Source organism: Notolepis coatsorum (assembly GCF_963971535.1).
Source record: "Notolepis coatsorum genome assembly, chromosome: 10".
NCBI classification, from domain to species: Eukaryota; Metazoa; Chordata; class Actinopteri; order Aulopiformes; family Paralepididae; genus Notolepis; species Notolepis coatsorum.
Genome location: NC_140174.1, coordinates 96481386 through 96505877, shown reverse-complemented (window position 1 = coordinate 96505877; position 24492 = coordinate 96481386). Strand labels below are relative to the sequence as shown.

Below are 24492 nucleotides of genomic sequence, written 5' to 3'. Positions count from 1 at the left end.
AACAATAAATGTAGATTCTCAGCTTTAATCTGGCCCTTCACAACAAGGGCATTTTTAAATCTCCCCTGAGAGGTACACAACTTCAACCCGCCACTAAGAAGAGAGTGAACATGATGATTTTTCTATAATAATATCCAATTGTGAGCCCATGTTATTCTCTTGATCTGTAGTCCACCACGTTAGACGACTGCCTGGTGGTGAATGAGCCGCTTGGGGTGGTGTTGATCATAGGCGCCTCCTGGAGCCCCGTCCGGCTCTGTCTGGTGCCACTGGTGGGCGCCATCGCAGCAGGTGCCATAATGACATCATACTTTTTTTTCTCTTTTCTTTCTTCATTCTCTTTCACCACTTAACTAGTTTGACAGTAATTTGACTTTGTCACGTTGGTCTCTGTAGGAAACTGTGCGGTCATCAGCCCCTCTGAGCACAGCTCTCACACAGCAGAGCTTCTCCACCTTCTCTTCCCCTCATACCTGGACGATGTGAGTTGTGGGAAAGGGTTACTGGGGAAGACGGGTTGCTCTTAATGGGTCTCATTCTCGAACGAAGTTACGACAAAATATTTCGTCTTAGCCAGATTTCGGCCTATTTAAGACATATTAGGGCTGGGAGTGGGAGTCCTCAAAATTTCCTGAGATCTTATTTGAGAGCAGATCTAAGAGTGCTGAGGAGCACACTTAAATATGCTCTCAGCCCACGATCAAATCTCATGATTGATTGACTAATTTAAAATGTTATTATAACTTGACAGACTGTGTTCTCATAGTGATTCCTTCACGTCAATGCTACAGGCCTCATTGGAATTAATTACTTAATCATAATTAAAATAAATATGACAATATTTGTACGATAAGAAATTACGAATTTGATGTCGGAAAAATAAATAATATGGATTCATCTGATCACAGGGCAGCTGGATTAACCATATCTGAACCAGCTATTTTGGACAAATAATTACTCAGATATTCAAACACAATTATGCAATTATTGTGAAATGATTGAAAATAATAATAATTTAATGCCTTCTGTGGAATTTGTATTTCTTATTTGTTACACATCTGTTTTAATGATTAATTATATACATTTGAAAGAATGCAGGTCAACATGCAATGTATCCCATTGATTGGTATACAATGGGACAGACCTTTGTTTGATTGATTGATTGAAAACTTTATTAACAGATTGCAGAATGGGTACAGTACAGTACAGCTCAATTACATAAGGGGTTGCAGACCAGAGAAAGAATTTCGTCTTGTTTACATCAGGGTCCCCCATTTTCAATTCATCATAACATATATGACACACATGACACAGATAGACAATACTGCTACATCTATACATTTATGACATACCAGATTTGCAAATACAGTACTGTTTGTGATACAAAAAGAGTCCAGAAAAGAGAGTACATTTGACGTAGAAACTGTTGGAGGAGGTTGGGTAGGGGTGGGTCACGACGGGTGGGGGATAGACTTACACTGTACAAGCAAAACTGTACATTGGAATATTGACAAAACCATACTTGGTCATTTACTGTACATTGGAGGGGGTTGATATAGCTATAAACCTGCATTCCTTCGAATATATCATTAATCAATTAAACTTATATTCAGCGTTGCGTTGTTATTATGGGCTGAGCCGCCACGCAGGATAATGACGCCGCGCGCACGCGCGCGTGCACACGCACGCGCGGCCCCGCGCGCATGCGCATATGTTCCCTCGCGCACAATAATACACTTTGTTTGTATAGCCTTTCATACAGAAACTGCAGCTCAAAGTGCTTCACAACAGAATTAAGACAGGCATAAAATGAGCACATAAAGTGCAGACATATAAAATCAGTTTTTCACATTAGGATCTAACATCCCAACAGGCAACCTTGTTTATGGTTTGATTCAGTTTTAATATAAATAATAAAAATAAAGAGAAGATTAATTAATTATCTACTCAGTCCCGAAGTTTGTGATGTAGATATGGAATGTCCCGGGTTGCTGCTGTTTGCAGAGTGTGTTGTTGTCCGGGGGTGAGTGGTGGTGGGTGGGGGGTTGAATCAAAACAGTTGTCAATTCGGAATTGACGGCTGTTTTGATTTGGCCCTTCGTTCGCCGTCGTTCACCTTTGGACGGCGGTGCACTCTGTGGGCAGCGGCAACTTGGGACGTTCCATATTTACATCACAAAGAGTCCCAGACTGGTTGATGACACCAGCCTATAGCGGCTATTGTTATGATAATGCGAGGTAGCGCCGCAGGTAAACACAACGATCCGAGCCGAGCGCAGCGCGTTCTCGCGAGCGCGTGCATGTGCGTGCACGCGCTTCTGATACTCAGTGAGGTACCACTGAGTGGTACCCCGTGCCATGAACAACGCATGCCTGCTTATATTGAAATACACTATATAGCCTATACACCAACACTGAAATGACAGTGGATAAATAAATAAGAACTAAAGCTAATCGGTGGAAATAGACTGCATTAATATTCCAAAACAAGTCTTGTGTGCGCCTACGAATGAATAATAAGCCATACTGCGTTCATTCATTACGCCCGCCGTAGGCTATATATATTATATGTCATTCATTCATTCATATACAGTACTGCGCGCGCGCGTGTGTGTGTGTCTGTGTGTGCGCGCGCGCTGCGGCAGGTGTGTACCGCGAGCTGTATATGATGCCAATACATTAATCTATTCTAGTTTTGATGGGCGCAAGCGTGATTACGAAACCTAGCCGCATTTCTCGGAGACGCTCTCTGATTGGCACTGACTGACGCTAGGTTTCGTAATCACGCGGCTCGCAAAGCACTTCCGCCATTCCATTTCACACAGCTGCGTCACCAGTTGCCTTATAAGGAGCTATGGAGGCTGTGTTTTGTATGCAAATGAGCTGAACGGGAACGCGCTTTGGAGTTTACGACAGAATGCCATTCTCCAAGCAGATATCAGATCATATAATTTCTGCGACCGTTTCAGCCACTTAAGACATATTACCAGCACGTTCAGGACTCAGAGTGTACTTGTCATAGATTATGTCTCAGTGGTTCCAAGAATATATCTTTGAACATTTTTCGGGAATGAGTCAGACCCATTGACTGTCCTAAGCTTAGCAAGCAAGGCCTAACTTGTTTGATTGATTGATTGATTGAACATTTTATTAACAGATTGCAGAATGGGTACAGTACAGTACAGCTCAATACACACAATTGTTAAGGGGATGCAGACCAGAGAAAGACTTTTGTCTTGTTTACATCAGGGTCCCCCATTTTCAATTCATCATAACATATATGACATACATGACATACAGATAGTTTCAAGTTTCAAGTTTCTTTAATAGTTGTCATACAGAAGTACAGAATACTTTTGTACAAAATGCTTCTTACTGTTGCGCTCCAGAGACTGTGCATGACAAGATAAGTATGAAATAAAAACATAGTAAAAATTAGAAGTAAAAAAAGAGGTCACAGTGTTCAGTTTGATAGACAGTACTGCTACATCTATACATTTATGACATACCAGATTTACAAATACAGTACTGTTTGTGATACAAAAAGAGTCTAAAAAAGAGAGAGTATATACATTTGACGAAGAAACTGTACATTGGAGGAGGTTGGGTAGGTGGGGTGGGGTGGGGGGGGGGAGACTGTACATTGGAGGTGGGTGGGGGGGGGGGGGGGTGCGTATAGGCGGGGTGGGGTAACTGTATATTGGATTATCGACGAAACCTTACTTGGTCCCAAGAAGAGGGTCTCGTGTATTATTGGGTTAGGACATTTACAGGGGCCAGTTTTGAATTACAGTCTCCCGTAGGTGCTCTTTGAGAGTGGTTTTGAAAGTGGGTAGTGATTCACATTCCTTTACATGCTGTGGGTACTAGGTCGTTCCACATTGTGGCAGCCTAGGAGGGGATCGATCTGTTTATCACATTTTGTTTGATGCTTGAGCTTTATCACTTAATCGTTTTAATGCAACCGGTGGCATTTGTTGTTCAGGCACTGCGGGGGAAGTGACATTTGATTTGATTTGATTTTGATTTGTCTCGAACATAGAAACATAAAACAAGTTTAAAAAACAAAAAGGTAAATAGTCAAAGACTATTTCCATACAATAAGTGTTCGAGAAGGAACAGGGGGAAGTAAAACAACTTATCAAGCCCTGCCCCTTCCTTACAATATTTGACATTATAATTTAATAAAAATAAAAATAATATAACAAATAATAAAAAATAAAATAAAAGTACAGTTTTTTATATATCCAAATATCCAAATAAGAAAAAATAATAGGCAGTCACATTACTGCTCAAGCTCCTCTCTCTTATATGTGTCCATAAGTGCTTGTTTATAGCTACCTTTAAATTTATTGATATTTTTTAGCTTAATTTTATATTCGCATCCAGACCATTCCAGAGTGATACCCCACAAACTGCAATGCACATACTTTTAAGAGTTGTACGTACCGTAGGTTGCTTTAAAGCTAATGTCCCTCTAGCCGTGAACATTTTTTGAATGTTGCTTGGTCATTTGTTTTTTATTGCCAGAAACGTAATTTGTGCAGATTTTAATTTGATTAAGTCCATGAATTTTAATGTTTGACTCCTTACAAACAGACTATTTGTGTGATCTAAATATCTACCATGATGTACTATCCGTATGGCTCTTTTTTGCAGTGTGCATTATCTTTTGTAAGTTGCTTTTATAAGTATTTCCCCAGATTTCAACACAATATCAATATGATAGATATGGTACAATGAGTGTGCAATATAATGTATATAGTTTTCTGATTCAGGATATATCTAGTATTGCCCAGTATACCAATACTTCTCGCTAACTTTTAACACAAATATTTTATATGGAGTTTCCAGCAGAGTTTGTAGTCTATTAAGACCCCTAGAAACTTGTTTGTATATACTCTCTCAATTTTTACATTATCAATTTTCAGTTGAGGATCAGTGATTATTTTACAATTTCCAAATATCATGAAGTTGGTTTTTTTTCAAATTGAGTGATAACTTATTTGTGTTGAACCAACCTTTTAATTTGTCCATTTCTATGTTTGCCACTTCTAAAAGCTGCTGAAGGTCATCCCCCGAACATAAAATGTTGTCATCCGCAAAGACAACAAGTTTCAGTATGTCAGATACTTTACATAATCATCTATGTATAAAATGAACAATTTGGGTCCCAATACTGACCCCTGTGGAACACCACAGGTAATGTTTAAGCATTGTGACTTGTGCTGACCCATCAGAACAAATTGCTGCCTGTTACTAATATAGCTTTTCAGCCAGTCTAGAGCAACCCCTCTGACACCAAACCTGTCCATCTTTTTCAGTAAAATCTCATGATCTATTGTATCAAAAGCTTTTTTTTAGGTCAATGAATATTCCTAATACATATTTCTTTCTCTCTATACCGTCCGTTATTTCCTCTACAAGCTCCATTAATGCCATGGAGGTAGATCTAGCTGTTCTAAAACCATACTGGCTGTCCATTAGGAGATTATGTTTTTCAATTAAAGTGTCTAATCTTGCAACATATAGTTTTTCAAGTATCTTTGAGAACTGTGATAGCAGGGATACCGGTCTATAATTGGTAAAGAAATGCTTGTCTCCAGCTTTAAATAATGGTATAACCTTTGCAATTTTCATTTTTTGAGGGAATGCTCCCATTTTGAACAACAAATTTAATATATGAGATAGTGGCTCCACAATTCCTTGAATAATATTTTTTACCAGAGACATATCAATGTCATCCCCATCTGTGGAGGTTTTATTCATGCATTTGTTTACCATCTCAATAATGTCCTCTTTCTCCACAGATCCCAGAGATATTGAAGCAGGGTTTCTTTCTCCACAATCGTCCACTGCAAAATTCTTCCCAGTGTTGACATAATTTGAAAGATAACTGCAGATGACCTGCAATTGCTCAATTCTATATAGCGCGAGAACTGAACATTCTAATGATGTAATGATAGCTACTCATCTTTGAGCCATGGAGTTCTAGAATCCCAATACACATTTCTGAGAGAAAATTTGACCAAAAAACGTATACTTTAAAGGGATATTTCAGTAGAACCGGTCAAAAGTCTGCAGTCTTACAGTACCTCTATCTAAAGTCATCTAGCGACCACTGTCCGCTGTCAACACCACCATTCCTCCCAGGTGTCAGGCTCCTCATTCACTTACTTCATTTTGGAGACCTAGATAAATATCATACTTCTGAAGTATAAACAAACTACTGCTGTGCAGTTTTCAATAAAGCAGACAATTCTGGTCAGAGGTATGCGTTTGTTTTGGCATTTTATGTGTATTTACAGATTCATGACTTTTGAAAAATAAAAACAGATCCGATCAATTTGTTTTAGGTTTGAGTGTGCTGTGTTTTTCCCTATGTGGAGTGGTTACCATGGTTACATGATGCCCTGCTAGTGGAAAGATTCTAAACATTCTGTGAAAGGTTCAAACCTCAAGTGAGAAATAGTTCCTATACTCATAATTTGAAAATGGCAACATTAGCAAAACAATTATGTACAAGTATTATATTTAGACTTGGTCCTTGATAGGGACATTTACCAACACACTTCTCTCTTTCTAATACACACACACATGTACAAACACACTATCTCTCCTTTTCTCTTACTATCACACGCACACACATGGCCTTCACTCCTAGACTACCCACACACACCCTCTCTCTCTCTCTCTCTCGCTATACTTATATCTCGACTTGTACACACATATGCACACACACAGTTGTCTACGTCATTATCCAGATATCTCTGTACATCATAATAATTCATATTATGTCCGTCAATGCTCCACTTGTTTTGTCTACTATCCTGTATAAATACTTTGTTAGTGTAGTAACTTCCTAGCTTAATCTTCGTACTCTGCGCTGTGTTTTAACCTTATAAAGCTCTTTGAAGTACTACTTAGCTACAAATGCAGATAACCATGTATGTGATGGTTTTCTGCTCGTACACCTTCAGAGAACACGGCGCGGCGGTTGAAGAAATCGAGTTCTGAGCAGTTTGAAAAGGAATCCGTGTTTAATAAGAAGGATTTCAATCAATACAAATCAAAGATTTGAAGGAACAATTGCAATAAAACCTGATGGAAGACCTCACTATGCCGAGGTTCACCAGACTTTAGGCTAAATATTCAATATCTATGGGCTTGTCTCGTCTCGGCTTCTTCAGATCGTAGGTTTTCGCGGCCGTCTCTCTGCTGCGTGTTTTCCTCAGTCTGTTGGAGAGAGAAAGGGTGTGTGTTCTTTGTCGCTTCCTGGGTCTCTGTTCGGGTCTGTTGTTCTGTCTCTACTAGCACGGAGTCTTGCTAATATCAAATTTAGGCTCCGCCTCTAATGTTACGGCAAGCGGGCGTTTTCCAACCTCTCCTCGAGTGTTCCTATTGGAGGACACGTACTCTCAACTCTTATTGGCTAACTCCTTATCGTGACGTTTTACATCGAATTGTGTCACGATGTGGTTTCAAATGGTCTTTTCTTTTGATCTGTGATGGTTATCTGCTCTTTTGTTTTCAGCAGAGACAAACTGGCATCTCAAATGGCAGTTTCATTGTTGGAACAGATGGCCTAGGGCCCTGGGTTGTAAAATCACCCATGTTATTGACTTTCCCAGGAAGGATCAAACGAGACACTGTCTCCTACTCAATAAGCGTCTGCTTGTTTCAACCCCCCTCCACAGAGATTTGAGGAAGCCCGAAGCAACAGCTGCATTACTAAGTCAGAGGTGTCTCGTTTCTTGTACTTTAGGAGGGGGGGGGAGAAAAGTGTATGTATTGTACCTCTGTGTTTTCGCCATTCTGTGCTTCATGATATACAGTACAATAACCACCAGTTTGGCTGGAATTCTACTACAGTTTCCCCGGTTTGGGGATTGATAATCCCCAAGATACATGTTAGTAATTCCTCAAACAAACTGTTTACAATTACCTTAACCTTACTGTTTAACCTAATTCGCTCAAAGCCAAACCTTTCCAGAATCCTTCTGACTCTCATTTTTCATATCTGTTAGTATCATTTGCTTTCAACACCCACATTACTCCTCCCCCACTGACCGACTATGGACCCATCTTTTATTTACACAGTTCTCTATTCACGCACACCGTTTAACAATTTCCACTCATTTTGCAGGTTATATACAATGTTATCAGTTATATCAATTTCACTTCCGTCTAGGTACGTCCCTTTATACAAAAAGATGATCGTACCAATTACCAGGTTTTAGACTATACTTTATGTGTTTTTTATCCAAATGTGTCTGTTTTGTGCAATTCACTCTGAAAGAAAAGACCTTACATTGCATTTACTATCTAAACATTTCTAAAAAAGGAGAGAGCTTAGCTAATGAAAAACCAAAAATCAAAAATTAATATGTACACGCCCTCTCCAAGGCCTATCAGTTACACTATCCCTTCCTTTGCCTATGTATATCGTTTAGGCTTCTTGATGACTCGTTGTGGTCGAGCATCTTGTTCCGGGCTTGTGCTAAGCACTGGTTCCTCTGGCTCTTCTGGTACCTTCTCCATGTCCACAGAGGAGAAGTTATTATGTTCCAATTCATAATCCTCTCCTCTGTCTGGTTCCTGTAAAAAACCTTCATCTTCTACTGGTGGCCAATCGTGGCCCCCTCGGTCTGGCTCGCCATAATCATCCGGGTCTTCCCCATCGTTTGGGGTTAGCGCCGCCTTCACTTCGCCTTCGTGTAACGGTTGCGACGCCCCGGTTTTACCGTCAAGGTCTTGTGGTTCAGGTTCCCATTCTTGGTCCGTATTGGTTGCTTTTACACAATGAGTAACGTGAAACCACATAGGCGATCCTTCAACTTGTAAAGCCCTCTCGGTGGCTCGAACGACTTTGTATGGCCCTTCCCGTCTCGCGCCAAACCACTTGCGTCTAAATACTTTGACATAAACGTAGTCGCCTGGTATGATTTGAGGTGTAGTCTGCCTATTCACCTCATCCCCGGTTTCATGCTCCTGTCTACTGGAGACATGAACCAGAATACTTTTGTGTATCTTTGACATGTATTTTATGTACTCACGCATGTCGTTGTCCAGGATGTCCAAACTCGGACCTTTGCCTGTCGCGCGCAAACCTGGTACTACCATGCAGCGACCTAGCATCATTTCGTGCGGTGTCAAACGCAGACCGCGAAGTTCGCACGAACGACAAGCAAACCGTACTAGAGGGAGAGCGTTCAACCAAATCAGTCCTGTGTGTTGACAGATCATTACCAGCTTATTTTTAATTCGTTTTTAACCGTTTTCTTATTGTTTTACCTTGTGCTAACCACAGCCTCCTCTTTGTTGTGTGCAGGTCTCGGTACTGCTCCAATTTTCCACAGAGGGAAACGATTTTCCCTCTGTCCTTATTTGCATTTTGGATTATTATTTACAAAACACATAATAGATTGGAAACATTTATTTTCGCAGATACATTCTCTACTGTTCCGCATTTTAACAATACATAATTCTCCAAATCATTTATCTATGTATTTTACAGCTTCTTACGTTAGCATCCAATCAAATCACCTTTGTCTCATTTCTTATTTGTGCTGTACTGTTTTACTAGATCAAATATCTCAAGCTCAACACAACTATCCACGCCCTTAAAAGTGGAATATTCATTATTTCACTATCAATACCTTGTTTCCCGACAGCTCCTCGGTCCGGACAGCCAGCTCTAGACGAGGCCAATCACCAACAGCCCCTATGTGCATGGTCAACAAACCACAGTCCCTTTAAACACTCATCACACACACTCCGCCAGCTTTCAACAAGCCGGTGCAGAGCCTCCCATAAGTCAATCATCAAATTCACATGTCTGCACCCTACATGAACACTATCTGGCCAATTTGCGACCAGAAACCTACAGAGCTTTCTATAGACAGAGAAATATGTTTTCTCAACACTTAACATAACCCAACATGTGACACAACCCCCCAGATTCTACATCTGGACTCTTAATGAGCGGAAAACAAACCATGAACCAGCTCCCGTCCATTTCTCAGTTTCCAGCTCATTATATCAGACTTCCTACCAGTCTCGCTGTGTCACCACCACCTGCTATCCCTGACCAGCGAGAGATCCCTCCCAGCCAGCCAGTTCCTAAAAAATATAGTCAAACAAAAACAAAGAAAGTTGTAAATAAGCAAAAATTGTGAGTGCCTAAATGCTATACACTCATCCAACAGAATTAACTATCATCTAGAGGCATAAATACCCCTGCAACAAAATTAAATAGTCCTTTGTTTCCAACTCTGTCTAACATTAAATGTTCCATTGTTCCTGTCTAAAACCATTAATTTTGTTAGTTTGATTAGCTCATGCAATATTCAGTTACGTCATCCCTCTATAGCCCCAACTTACCCTGGTTAGTCTTCCAAACCATTTTAGTAACTCGCACACCTAATCAAACCTTATCTATGTATCATCATCTCTATCCTTATTCTAATCAGTCTGAGCTAGCCGGGCCATTGTTCGCACACTCCCGTGAGATATGACCAGTCACGCCACATGTCCAACACACCACCACCCGTGGCCGGAATCCTCCCGGATTCCGGGGTCTGCCTCCTCCTTTCGGCCATGGTTGCCACTCTTTGTATCGCGGCCCAGTTCCCTGTCCGGGCAACGGAGCACAGGGCACTCTTTGATCACGGCGGCCTAGGTCAGACGCCTGAAGCATGATTTCAACAGCTGTCGCTTCTAGTAGCGCAGCCTTTCTTGCCAGTTCTCGTCCCAATCTCTGAATCTCGTGTGCGGCTTGACCAATCTCCAGCTGTATCTTCATCAGATCTCGATGAACTGCCCTGTGTTGTTCGAACGCTGTCACAAACGCTCTCTGTTGTCTATAGGATGCTGCCTCTTCCCCCATCTCAGCACCGGCGGTTTGACTTCCCATCACTGGGCTGGGCCGATGTTGAGGTAGCTGTCGATGGACAGCACAGGGTTGGTTCTGTTCCGGACGGCTTTGGGGAACAGCCTGTGGCAGCAGCTCTGCAGAAAGGTCTCCAGCAGGAACTGGGCCGGGGCGGCGAGGAGGGTCTGCTCGCTGTCTGGAGCACCCACGTACTGGAACGGCCTGATGGGGGAGGGGTTCTCCATCACCATGTGTTTGGGTTTGACCACAAAGTCGTTGTGTCCTCCGAATGGAATGTGTTTCTTCCCGCCTCTCATCTTGGCTTCGGTGCTGAGGGCAGGTTGGACATGGGGGCTGTAGAAGCTGTTCGTGTATTCCATACCTGCTGTCGGTCTCAGTTCCAGCCATCCGGCCAGAGTGGATTTCACGGGACCACTGTAACAACGCTGCCCTCCTCAGTCTCTTTTTCTGTACCTTGGTTAAACTGCAGTCGCCTGCAATGGACACTCCAGCTTGAATCGGTTCTGGTTGGAGTAACACCGTCGTCACTGGTTCACTCCCCTGTATTGGAACCAAAGTCAACATTGCCAGTCCTTTTGTCGTACTGGTCACATGAGAGAAGTCCATATTGATCAGATCATTATCACTGGTAAAGTCTATCTGGGAAATGTCTGCAGAGGCTCTCGGCCTACTCCCCCCAATGGCCCGATCACTAAGCCCCTTTTCCATATTGTTGTTGTTATTATTCTATTGTTAATAATATTGCATTTACCGCTCCAGTTGTTCCTATCAATGTTCCACTAAGGTGAACTTCCTATGTTCCTGTCATTCATTCCACTTCAAACACTCCTGTAATTACCGTTTGAAAAAACAAGTTTCTCTGTCTTTCCTATTTCTACTTACTTGAGTTAAAACACTCACTGTCAACGTTTTACTGTGCAGACAAGGATTGATAACTGGCTTATCATTCATACTTATACCAAGGCTCATTACAGCCGGCCCGTTTCCCCAGATGGTTATGGAATTCGTTCAGAGCTCCTGTCCAGTCGAGCACCTGTATGGAAAGAAAGCAAAAAACATCCAGACTTAATTCAGTGGCATTTCCCTGTTATCTCCACTATTCGTTATGCATTGGAAATGTCGGGCAACACTATACTAAAATATTTAACAAGACACAGTGTGATCTGTTTGAAAATAACGATATAACGATACAGCTTATCTCGTTCGATCTCTGTCAACACACTGGGTTCCTATTTTTTGTTGAATCTCCGCTCTCCTTTACTTCCGCTTGATCCTGCTCCAATTCTGATGTTCCTCGGAAAACCAAAACATCTTGATTAATATAGTTACATTCATTTTTTACATTCTTTTCCATTATTTAGTACCACACCCCCCAGGGGACACCTGTCACCCAGACACGTGTCCCCCAGAGGTAATCTAAAGAATGCCACAGACGCCGCGCCACGCACGCCGTGAGGTGCCGACCCTGTTTTTCTGAAAAGACCTTGACAGCCTCTCCACAGCGGCCTAAACCCACCTCACCACAGGTACATAGCAGACAGCATCCCGGCAACCTCCCCTGTGCTCCAGGCCAGTATCCCCAGAGTCCAGTGCCCTGCCGGACGGCCACACATAGCCGACCAGACCCAACACCGAACCCCGGGCACACCGCCCCATACCACACAGCCCTCCAAACGTACCTACTATGGGGAAAAAAACACAATTGTACACACAATCCTATCCCGTCAATTGCAACGCACGGCCGTCCAGGAACGTCCCCCGCCTCGCACCCACACGCACGCCCCGGCCCTCCCACTCCCCAACCCTGAATGTCCACCACCCAGATCAGAGAATAGTCGCCAGCGCGGACGCCGGGCACCACGGCTTCATCGGAACGCCCACACCCACCCTGCCACCCTCCGCGCCAACCCTCATCACCATCATTGCATACGCAGGCGCAACCGAGCGGTGTGGGTCCCCCGACGCAGAACCAGCCGCGCCGAGAGTCTTGAACACGTACGTCACACATACCCTGATAACATTCACACAAACTACTATAACCGCAAACATCACCACAGCACACAGCAAATACTTAGCAATTCTCCATCCTATGTAACCTAACCAACTTAATAAGTCCCAAAACAATATACCTAGCACTACACCGCGTTTGAAACCCATAAAAAACTCTATACACAGGCCCTAACCCAGGAGAGAAAGAGAAGCGTTTCGGGGGGGGGGGCCGAGGGGGGGGGTACATGGAAGAGAGGCGGTGTTGAAATGAGGGGAGCGAGCGAGAGGGGGGGGGTAAGAAAGAGAGAGAGGGAGAGAGGGGGGAGGCGAAAAGGGAGAGGGAGGGTGAGAGAAGGAAAGAAAGAGAGGGGGGGGTGAAAGAGGAAGAGAGAGAGAGGGAGAGGAGGCGAGAGAGAGAGAAAGAGAGAGAGAAAAAGAAAGAGAAAGAGAGAGAGAGAGAGAAAGAGAAAGGGAGAGAGAGAGAGGAAGAGAAAGAGAGAGAGAGAGAGAGAGAGGGGGAGAGAGAGGGGAAGAGAGAGAGAGAGAGAGAGAGAGAAAGAGAAAGAGAAAGAAAGAGGAAGGTGAGAGTGAGAGGGAGAGAGAGAGAGAAAGAGGAAGAGAGAGAGAGAGAGAGAGAGAAAGAGGGGGGGGAGGCGAAAAGGGAGAGGGAGGGTGAGAGAAGGAAAGGAGAGAGAGAGAGAGAGAGAGAGAGAAAGAGAAAGAGAGAGAGAGGAAGGGAGGTGAGAGGGAAGAAGAGGGGGAGAGAGAGTGTACAATGAAAACGTTCTGTGAGCAGAATCCAAACACATCCATCCTGTACACTTCTGCCCCCTACCGTATCCCCAATAAACTCCACCTTCCCCTTAACAATGGACGCTCGCCACCCCTACCAAGATGGACGCTCGGTACCCTCCCAAAATGGACGCTCGGCGCCCCTTCTAAGATGGACGCTCGGCGCCCCTTCTAAGATGGACGCCCCCTCGCGAGACATACCGAGAGTCCCGTCATGCCATGACGTCAGCACAGTTAGCTTAGCATGTTAGCTTAGCATATTAGCTTCGTTAGCTTAGCATATTAGCTTCGTTAGCTTCAACCTAGCGCGCGCTTACGACGTCACATCCGGCGACCGCTTTAGCCGTTTAGCGCAGCTAGGTAGCATTAGCTTAGCTTCTCCCATGATCCCATAAAAACGTTCCCAACGACCCGTTCCGCCGCGCGGGCCGTCCCCTCGCAACGTTAATACAATACCACATACCCCACAACAGAATCCTATTCCCCTCAAAACGCCAGTGTAGTGATCTAATTAGAAATATAAAAACATAATAGTAAAATACTAGTTTGACCCCTCCGTCGTCATTCCCGGCGAGCTTAGAACGACTTCCGGGTCGGGGTCTAGATAATCCCGATCACCTTAAACATTACATAACTGTTTTATCCGCCACGAATATGAAAAATTTTAAGTGCCTTACACATCGCCGTAATCTCAAGACACTATCGATCGACCTTATACATTTGAATTACGTCTACTTTTCCCTCCGTTCGCTCCGGTGCCTCAGAGGCTAACACAACAGCTAACGTTGATACGTACGAGCTTTGACGAGAACGCGCTTCCCCTCCACGCATAGTTGAGTGGCGCAGTGGATATTGCGTGCACCAGGTTCAACACCAAAAACCGTTCTCCGTCATATTATAAGTGCCACTTTACAGATTTAATCTATATACTTTACACATGTTAAACCTAACCATAACGCTTTCACTCATACACAAACATCATACACTAGTAATTGTTTAACCATAGCTTGCAACATACGAGTCCACCTTAACGTATCATTCTAATGTTACAGCCTATCGTTGTTTAAATCTAACATGTCCGGCTGTGCCCAGGGTAAAAACTAGACCCTATTCATGCTTCATTTCTACTTTAGAAAATACTACGCATTATGTGCTTAAGCCAATACTATAAGGCGTACTATGCACACGTTCCCCTTGCTCAACCCTGAGCACAAACCTAGACATTGTTCCTAAATACTTCCATACCTATTCTTAATGTTCCGACCACGGGCAGCGTCTCGTTCACTTATGCTAAAATTTCTACTATGGAAAATACTACGCATATCCGTGCTTAACTCTCTTACTGTAAGGAATACTACAGCACTAGTGTGGTTAAAAATCCTGCTCACAGGACCCCTAATCACACAGCCTTGAGCCGCTACCCCTTGGTCAGAACATTTCATTTAATACTTAATTACAGTCATACTTTTAGCCACCCCCTCGTTGGTTCGAATTGAACACCCGTACACTCCATAACACTCACCTTTAGCGACTTCCAGTCACTTGAAGACGGATCGATTGATCAGTTGTTGTTGTCGTTCGAGGTGAAGAAAGAGGAGAAAAAAAAAAAAAAAAAAAAAATTCTCCTTTGTTCTCGTTCAAACCGGACGTTTCTATTCAAGGGTCACAGCACCAAAATTGTAGTAACTTCCTAGCTTAATCTTCGTACTCTGCGCTGTGTTTTAACCTTATAAAGCTCTTTGAAGTACTACTTAGCTACAAATGCAGATAACCATGTATGTGATGGTTTTCTGCTCGTACACCTTCAGAGAACACGGCGCGGCGGTTGAAGAAATCGAGTTCTGAGCAGTTTGAAAAGGAATCCGTGTTTAATAAGAAGGATTTCAATCAATACAAATCAAAGATTTGAAGGAACAATTGCAATAAAACCTGATGGAAGACCTCACTATGCCGAGGTTCACCAGACTTTAGGCTAAATATTCAATATCTATGGGCTTGTCTCGTCTCGGCTTCTTCAGATCGTAGGTTTTCGCGGCCGTCTCTCTGCTGCGTGTTTTCCTCAGTCTGTTGGAGAGAGAAAGGGTGTGTGTTCTTTGTCGCTTCCTGGGTCTCTGTTCGGGTCTGTTGTTCTGTCTCTACTAGCACGGAGTCTTGCTAATATCAAATTTAGGCTCCGCCTCTAATGTTACGGCAAGCGGGCGTTTTCCAACCTCTCCTCGAGTGTTCCTATTGGAGGACACGTACTCTCAACTCTTATTGGCTAACTCCTTATCGTGACGTTTTACATCGAATTGTGTCACGATGTGGTTTCAAATGGTCTTTTCTTTTGATCTGTGATGGTTATCTGCTCTTTTGTTTTCAGCAGAGACAAACTGGCATCTCAAATGGCAGTTTCATTGTTGGAACAGATGGCCTAGGGCCCTGGGTTGTAAAATCACCCATGTTATTGACTTTCCCAGGAAGGATCAAACGAGACACTGTCTCCTACTCAATAAGCGTCTGCTTGTTTCAACCCCCCTCCACAGAGATTTGAGGAAGCCCGAAGCAACAGCTGCATTACTAAGTCAGAGGTGTCTCGTTTCTTGTACTTTAGGAGGGGGGGGGAGAAAAGTGTATGTATTGTACCTCTGTGTTTTCGCCATTCTGTGCTTCATGATATACAGTACAATAACCACCAGTTTGGCTGGAATTCTACTACATTAGCACACCATTATTTAGAGATCTAGGCCATCGCTCTAACCTATAGGTCTCTCAATGTTGCAACATGTAATGTAAGTAAACTCTACTCCTCTGTTGTCTGCCCACCTCTGTGAATAATATCTGGCCAATTTATTCCACATCAGTCCTCAAAATGAATAGAAGTGAATAAGAAGCCCGACACCTGAGGAATGGTGGTGTTGACAGCAGACGACAGGGACAGCAGTTTTCGCTAGCTTACTTGTAGAGGCACTTACAATAGAGGTAAGACTGCTGATTTCTGAAGTTCCAGTAAAGTGAAATATCCAGAACCAACCCCATTACTGGCTCAGTTATAGGCATTAAAGCAGCTTCCCAGATCTTTGCAAAGAGTTAAATGGGAGGGTACATGCTATTTTAAACATTCATGTCACAGTTGTGTCTATCGTGCTTCTGTGTGGTTCTTCTCATCGTGTTTGACACTCTGAGCATGGCACTAGCACTGCCAGGGCAGGGTTAGGGGTTCAGTTCCCACTGGGGCCAGCCATACTGAAAAATGTATGCGGTCATTCCATTGTAAAGCACCTCGAGCAGGCCTAGGGAAGCACTCCAGAAATGCAGACATTCATTACATTGATTGATTGATTGAAAACTTTATTAACAGATTGCAGAATGGGTACAGTACAGTACAGCTCAATACACACAATTGTTAAGGGGATGCAGACCAGAGAAAGACTTGTCTTGTTTACATCAGGGTCCCCCATTTTCAATTCATCGTAACATATATGACATACATGACATACAGATAGACAGTACTGCTACATCTATACATTTATGACATACCAGATTTGCAAATACAGTACTGTTTGTGATACCAAAAGAGTCCAGAAAAAAAAAAAGTATATACATTTGACGTAGAAACTGTACATTGGATTGGGTAGGTGGGGGTGGGGGGGGACTGTACATTGGAGGTGGTTGGGTGGGTTTGGGTAGGAGTGGGGGGGGGGGGGGGTTGGGTATGAGGGGTGGGTGGGGGACACTGTACAACTGTACAAACAAAACTGTACATTGGAATATTGACATGACCATACTTGGTAATTTACTGTACATTGGAGGGGGTTGTTAGGACATTTACAGGGGCCAGTTTCGAATTGCAGTCTCCCGTAGGTGTTTTTTGAGAGTGTTTTTGAAAGTGGGTAGTGATTCACATTCCTTTACAGCTTTTGGTAGGGAGTTCCACATTGATGTGGCATAATTGCGAAACGAATTGCGAAACGAAACATGCAATATGGGGAGTAGACATGTGGTGCTCCAGGGGCCAATGATCTGCTTGTTTGCTGGTATGTAGATATTGAAGCCAATTAACTTGGTGTGTCTGTACAAATTGCAGGAAGTAAAATTAAAGGTAGAAATCTCCCTTTTCGCCATATCACTTGCTATTCTACAGAATGGCCCCTAGGTGGCTCCACTGAGATCAAATTCCAACTTTCCAGAGCCATCTCCAGCTGAGGAAATAGTGTCAAAGGATTTGATCAAGTAATTGAATAGTGCTTTCCCTCGTCATTGTCGTACGAATAAACAGCCATGTAAAATAAAATGTTTTTAAAATGTGGTATTGTTCATAATTCTTTTTCCTACAACATTCCACAGGATTTTCTAAACTAATTACATATATTAGACAAATTGACTAGATTAAGCCAATCTTCTACATGAGTACACTAGTAATGCTAAACTGGATTTTTAAAATCATCTGATCTAAACTGGTAATTCCTATGTCCCGTCTTCTTCCAGGAGTGCTTCCATGTGCTTCTGGCAGGCGGGAATGACCTGGCTGAAGTCCTGGAACTCAAATTCGATCACATCTTCTTCATAGGTAAAGACGATGGGATGAAAATAAATTCAGAGACCAGAGTGTGCCACTCTCCTGATGTTGAATCACTCCTAATAATGTTAAACCCGGTTGCCTAGGAAACAAAGAGGATGGAAGCAGAGTGGCCCAGGCCGCGGCGCGTCTACTTACACCAGTCACCTTGGTTCTGGGTAGCAAGAACCCGTGTTACGTGGATGAGCAATGTGACATCAACTCCACCGCACAGCGCATCGCCTGGGCACGCTTCCACAACGCTGGGCAGAGCGTGGTGGCTCCCGACTACATCCTGTGCCACGCCGATGTCAAAACACACCTGGTCCAGGCCATGAAGTGCTGCCTGGTACAGTTCTACGGCGCGGATCCCCGAGAGTCCCGCAGCTTTGGCCGAATGGTGAATCTGGAGAGCTTCAACCGCACCAGAGACCTCCTGTGGAGGTCCGGCAAGGTGGCCGTCGGTGGGCAGGTGATTGAAGCAGAGAGATATATTGGTAATACATTAGTTATCTCTTTTGGGGATTTTAAAATCCACCCAACATAACAATCTGCGCTGCAATTGCCGTTATTGCTTCTGGATGTGTGTTTTCTTTTTTTTGTGTGTGTTTAAGCCCCGACGATTCTGACAGAGGTGGGGAACTCGGACCCTGTCATGCAACAGGGCATTCTTGGCCCAGTTCTGCCAATCTTGACCGTAGAAAGTGTGGATGAGGCCATCGCCTTCATTAATAAGCAAGAGAAGCCTCTCTGTGTGTACGCGTACTCCACCAACAGCAAGGTGAAAGGCATGCATTATTAAGTCACGTATTCAGTATTCAATGGACAGGCTTTGTACAGCTGTCATTTCATTATATTCTTTTCACATACGTCCATCTTCCCTGCTGCAGGTCATCTCAAGGCTAATGAACGAGACCTCTAGCGGGAGCTTCTGCTCTAACGACAGCGTGCTGCAGAGTCTGATGGTAGTGCTGCCTTTCGGTGGGGTTGGTAAGTCAGTGGCGCGCTCCCTCACTCACAGCAGAGGGATTTAACGATGGGTTGGACCAAAGCTTAATGGAGCGCACAATCGGAGTTGGGTAGCAACTGACTACATGTAATCGGGATTATGTAATCGGATTACAAAAAGCAAGTACATTTACATTTTGTCAAGGAAGCTTGATGTGTTTTTGTAAGGGTCATTTGATTTGACCAACTGTAAATACAGAATATGGTAAACGTTGAGATGATTAGAGAGAGAAAAAAAGAACATTTGTGGAACTGTGGAACTGTATCCATTTCTTCTTTTGTATAAGGTGCAATCTTAATATTTGATTTTGAAGTCATCCAAAAGTATCCAATTAGATTAACAGAACAGACTTGTTTTGTAATCGAAGGGATTATGTCACTTATTAGTTATTACAAAAATTGCCATGTCATTTGTATTCAGTAACTACATTTCAAAGTAATCCGACATGAACTCTGTGTATACAATGAGGATGGCAAAAAAACAGCCCATGTATAAATGCATAGTATTAACACGTCTTCTTTAAAACCCGACAGGTGCCAGTGGCATGGGCTCCTACCACGGCCGCTACAGTTTCGACACCTTCTCTCACAGGAAGTCCTGCCTGCTAAGAAACACGCGCTTTGAGTGCATCACCTATCTGCGCTACCCGCCTTACGAGGACCGCAATCTGTCTCTGCTAACATGGGCCAGTACCCTCTCCCAGAAGAGCCAGGGCTGGTGCCAAATCCTGTAACATGGGCCAGTACCCTCTCCCAGAAGAGCCAGGGCTGGTGCCAAATCCTTTGACTGTGTGTGTGTGTGTGTGTGTGTGGGGGGGGGGGGGTGGTAACAGAGCTATGTGGAAAGAGAAGCCAAGACCTACTGTCCTCATGAGACAGCCTTGGCATTCAAATGCATCTTATGAGTTCAGTGAAAAGAGGGGGTGAGATCATGTCATGTCATGATTATCCATTATGATAATGTATTGGAACATTATCTATTCAGCTTATGCAGTGATAATTACAATACCATGAAGGGTTTATATTATGTGTTTTTATTTACAGCTTATCAGGAGAAATATTACATCTGACTGTACAAACAAATCCCGATCTTCAATCAGAAAGTATGATTTTTCAATTTGGACAAATGCAGTCTTTGAGCAGTTTTGTCCCAAAATCCCACAATGTTGTCCTCCTCACCCGAGTTCTATCATTCTGGTCTTTTGTAGATCTTTTCTTTATTCCCTTCTTTCATGGCTGCATATCTAGCCACTGTGAACAGGTAGTCACTCAATCTGAGGGAAAATGTAAGATTATTTTTTACATATTTCTTACTTTTCTGTCAATCATGTTCATGTTTGTAAAGGAACACACCAACATTATGGGAAATGCGCTTAACGTATTTTCCAGAGTCAAACAAGAAGATGGATACCAATTTCCTCCCTGTGTGTTCAGTAGAAAGCTATCCGGCTGCTAGCCTAGCTTAGCACAAATGAATGGCCAGCCTAGTTTCCAAATCCGGGAGAGGTGTTTTTGGCAAACGCCTAGGCTACCACCACTCCATATCCGCTTCCATTCATTTGTGCTAAGCTAGGCTAGCTTGCAGCTGGATAGCTTTCTACTGAACACACAGAGAGGACATTGGTATCTACAGTATCTTCTTGTCTGACTCTGGAGAAGATGGTAAGCACATTTCCCATAATGTTGGTGTTTTCCTTTTAAATGTCAGTGATGCACGATACTGACCTGTTCAAAAACTTTGCAATATCTGGATCTGCTTCACCCGAGCGCACAATAGGAGCAACACTGGAACAAGAACACAAAACTGTCAGCAAATGGTACCAGTAAATTAAGACAAATTAGCTGAGCCCATATTCACAAAACATAGAGTAGGAGTGCTGATCTGGTGTCACTGAAACATAAGCACTCGTCTTCATGACCTTATTCTAGACTGACAGACTGTATTTATCCAGAATCTCAAAGGAGTCATAGTGAGGTATATATGGTCATGTGACCCGAGCAGTCTGATCCCAGACCAGTAGCCTACTTCTATTCATAGAAGTTTGATAAATACAGGCCCATATCTCCAAGTTGAGGTTGGAAAATTCATGTGACCCCAACATTTAAAATCACATCAAATTCTCATCTCAGTAATTTTATTGATGTTTTTTTTTAGTGTAAAACAACTTGTTATTCACCACTGGGATAGAAATCAAGCTCCTCTTGGGAGTATGTTAGTGGTTGGCATTTGCTTTTAATTTTCTTATTTTTAAATAATCTGATATTAGTCACTTTAGCTTCGTTAGGACATTTTCAAGGGACCCCGTTTTCATATGTTTCATATGTGTTAAACTGATTTGTGTTAAACTAACACTGGAACCCGGTGAAACTGACCTGCGTTCTGCTCTGCGACAGACAGTCCGAGCCACGTGCAGAGCAGCGCTGCTCTTTCCTCCAGACTGTGAAACACAATACATGGCCTATTGTCACCATCTCCTAAAAGAACGGGCTCTCGCAACCCCAGGTCTCACAAGCCCAGGTCTCAATCTGGGGTGAGTTAGGCCTGAACAATGTATCACACAATAAATTAGAGAACGTGAGACTGAAAAGAGAATGAAGACATGCTTCACTCATACCCAGAAACACTATGTTAAAGGAACATGCTAACTTTTTGGGAAATTATCTTATTTGCCATCTACCCTGGAGGGAGACAAGCAGATACATACCCTTTTCTTCTCTGTGCATGCATTAGGCTTAGGGAACAGCTGCACCTAGCTAGTTAGCCTAGCTTAGCATCATTCACTGGAAGTAGGTGTGCCAGTGTAGCCTAGTTCCCAACAGTCACAAAATACACTCCAAATACAACTCCAAAAAACGTTCCTGTAAACATGTTGTGACCTGTGTATTTACCACGTGGAGAATTTGCCGAACCACTGATGCCTGGGCGCAGTCATTACATCACCTCAAAAGCCCTGTTTTTAAAAAAAAAACAGGGCTTTTGAGATGATGGAATCACTAGGCTACACTGGCACACCTACTTCCAGTGAATGACACTAAGCTAGACTAACGGTGCGGCTGTTCCCTAAGCCTAATGCATGCACGGAGAAGAAAAGGGTATGTATCGGCTTGTCTAACTCCAGGGTAGATGGCAAATAAGCTAATATCCCAAAAAGTTGGCGTGTCAACACTTACATAGTAGGGATGCACCGATATGAAGGTTTTGGCCAATATAAAAATGTCTGTTATGGCCGATAACCGATGTCAATATGATCTGTATAAATATTTATTTTATGATAATCACATTTTGTACATACTATTTATGTACATACTGAAACAATGTTAGCCCACAATCCTGTGCTGCATCATTGTCACATACAAGTAACGTTACCCAAACAAAAGAAAACACAGGCAGCTGGACCGATGTAATCAATAAAAAAATCCCTATCACCAGCTGATTTATGTTTGCTGATATATATCTCATCGGACTGATAAAGATGAAAATATCACTATCATTGGCCGATACCAATATAGTCACATACATTGTGCATCCCTATTACATAGTGGTTGAAATATGTTCCCACAATATACTATTGAAAGACTTAAAATTATGAATGATATTGCAAGTTATATTGCACTATATATTCTAAAATAATCACATGACATTTAGTCTATTATTTAGCCCTAGATGTGAGTGGGTTTACAAGTAATATGAAGTCTATTATTTAGGGCTAGATGTGAGTGGGCTTACAAGTAATATGAAGTATATTATTTAGCCCTAGATGTGAGTGGGCTTACAGGTAATATGAAGTATATTATTTAGCCCCCTAGATGTGAGCGGGCTTACAGGTAATATGAAGTCTATTATTTAGCCCTAGATGTGAGTGGGCTTACAAGTAATATGAAGTCTATTATTTAGCCCTAGATGTGAGTGGGCTTACAGGTAATATGAAGTCTATTATTTAGCCCTAGATGTGAGTGGGCTTACAGGTAATATGAAGTTAGTCAATGGTGGGAGTTCCTCTGAGAATGTATCAATCCAGCCCTCCAGGTCTGACACTGGCTGAGGGGTAAATTTGGTTTTCTCTGATCAGAAAGAAAGCAAAATTAGCAAGCAGATCTTGACTGAGCATTTCATAATGACAAGGCCATTTCAATTCATAGACATATTGTATTATTTGAAAAACATTATTTACTTATGTGACTGTCTCTTGCGGATGAACGAGGGGTGGCGATATTTGAGCCCACGTCTTGTAAAATACACTGTATCTGTAGGAGGAGAAGTAGAATTTTGTATAGGAAATAATCTGATATTGTCAGAAGTGAAGGAGGCTAATAAAAGCGAATTGATAATCCAACCTTGTCTAGTTGATATGTGAACGTGTGGTCTTTATCAAAGCAGAACTCTCTGGCCAAGCTATAATGAACATAGAAGATTGTCAGTCAAAAAACCCAAAACAAAACATTTTGAATAGACTGTAAAATATGGACAAATACCCAATAGCCGATGACAGTTCATCTGTAGCTCCCAACGCCTCAAACACATGGTCTTCTTTTGGCCTTCTCTCTCCTGTGAATGTGCTTGAGAAACCTTTTGGAGAAGATATGAGGATACAGTAAGCATTTAAACATTAAATAATGACACTAGTATACAATGAAACCTACAAAACCAACCTTTGTCTCCAGTTTTGGTGTATATTTTGGGCGTCCTGTTGCTGTCCCCTTCGGTGGCATAACTGTTCCAAGTATAGAAGATTTTAATAACAATATTCATAATATAATTTAATAACAGAATAGAATATAATGTGGTATATAAAGTGGCCTATCACCCTCTGATGCGATGCGATGCTGCAGTGCTAACCTGTCAACATTCTGGTAGACTAACGTTAGCCGGTGGAGCAAAATGCAACAAGATCTAAGATTCTAATATTAGGAGAATAAAGGGTGACAAGACTACCTTCTGTTCACCAAACCAAATGCCTTCTTTGTCCAGTGCACGTTTAGACATTTGAATGTCCTTTGAATACAAAATAGATGAGAGGGTTTCGTAACCAGTGAAGCCATGTTTTTAGCATTCGCAATACACGGAGGTGAATTGTATGTGCACGTCGGCTCGTGCAGTTTGTCCCTTTGTGCCGTACGTAGTCGAATGAAGGCGGTGACTTCATGGGATGAGACCAATCTGCAGATGGATGCTTCTCAATGAGAGCGAGCGGTGGAACGTGATTGGATAGTGTAATATATGGACTACTAGCTCAAGCGCTCTCATTGGATGCTGGCAGTCAAACCCACACTG

General features: G+C 42.8%; 2 protein-coding genes across 2 annotated transcripts in view; one reads left to right on the top strand and one right to left on the bottom strand.

The window, feature by feature from the left end:
* The window catches only part of aldh3b4 (aldehyde dehydrogenase 3 family, member B4), a gene marked incomplete at both ends in the record, with an annotated part of 30433 nt that extends 10479 nt beyond the window's left edge, over window positions 1-19954 (top strand). The window contains 7 exons of the mRNA XM_084322487.1: window positions 171-291; window positions 397-482; window positions 18143-18224; window positions 18320-18709; window positions 18827-18993; window positions 19103-19202; window positions 19755-19954. Coding sequence (XP_084178613.1) covers window positions 171-291; window positions 397-482; window positions 18143-18224; window positions 18320-18709; window positions 18827-18993; window positions 19103-19202; window positions 19755-19954 — 1146 coding nt within the window. The remainder of the gene's footprint in view (window positions 1-170; window positions 292-396; window positions 483-18142; window positions 18225-18319; window positions 18710-18826; window positions 18994-19102; window positions 19203-19754) is intronic.
* A 313-nt stretch (window positions 19955-20267) lies between these two features.
* Window positions 20268-24271, bottom strand: mmab (metabolism of cobalamin associated B). Its single transcript, XM_084323469.1, has 9 exons — window positions 24154-24271; window positions 23871-23932; window positions 23694-23787; window positions 23556-23613; window positions 23393-23465; window positions 23185-23282; window positions 21594-21658; window positions 20946-21005; window positions 20268-20494 (listed from the first exon to the last, which is right to left on the bottom strand). Exons 1-9 carry the CDS (start codon window positions 24258-24260, stop codon window positions 20410-20412), a joined length of 702 nt encoding a protein of 233 aa, XP_084179595.1. The 5' UTR covers window positions 24261-24271; the 3' UTR covers window positions 20268-20409.
* Between the last annotated feature and the right edge of the window lie 221 nt (window positions 24272-24492).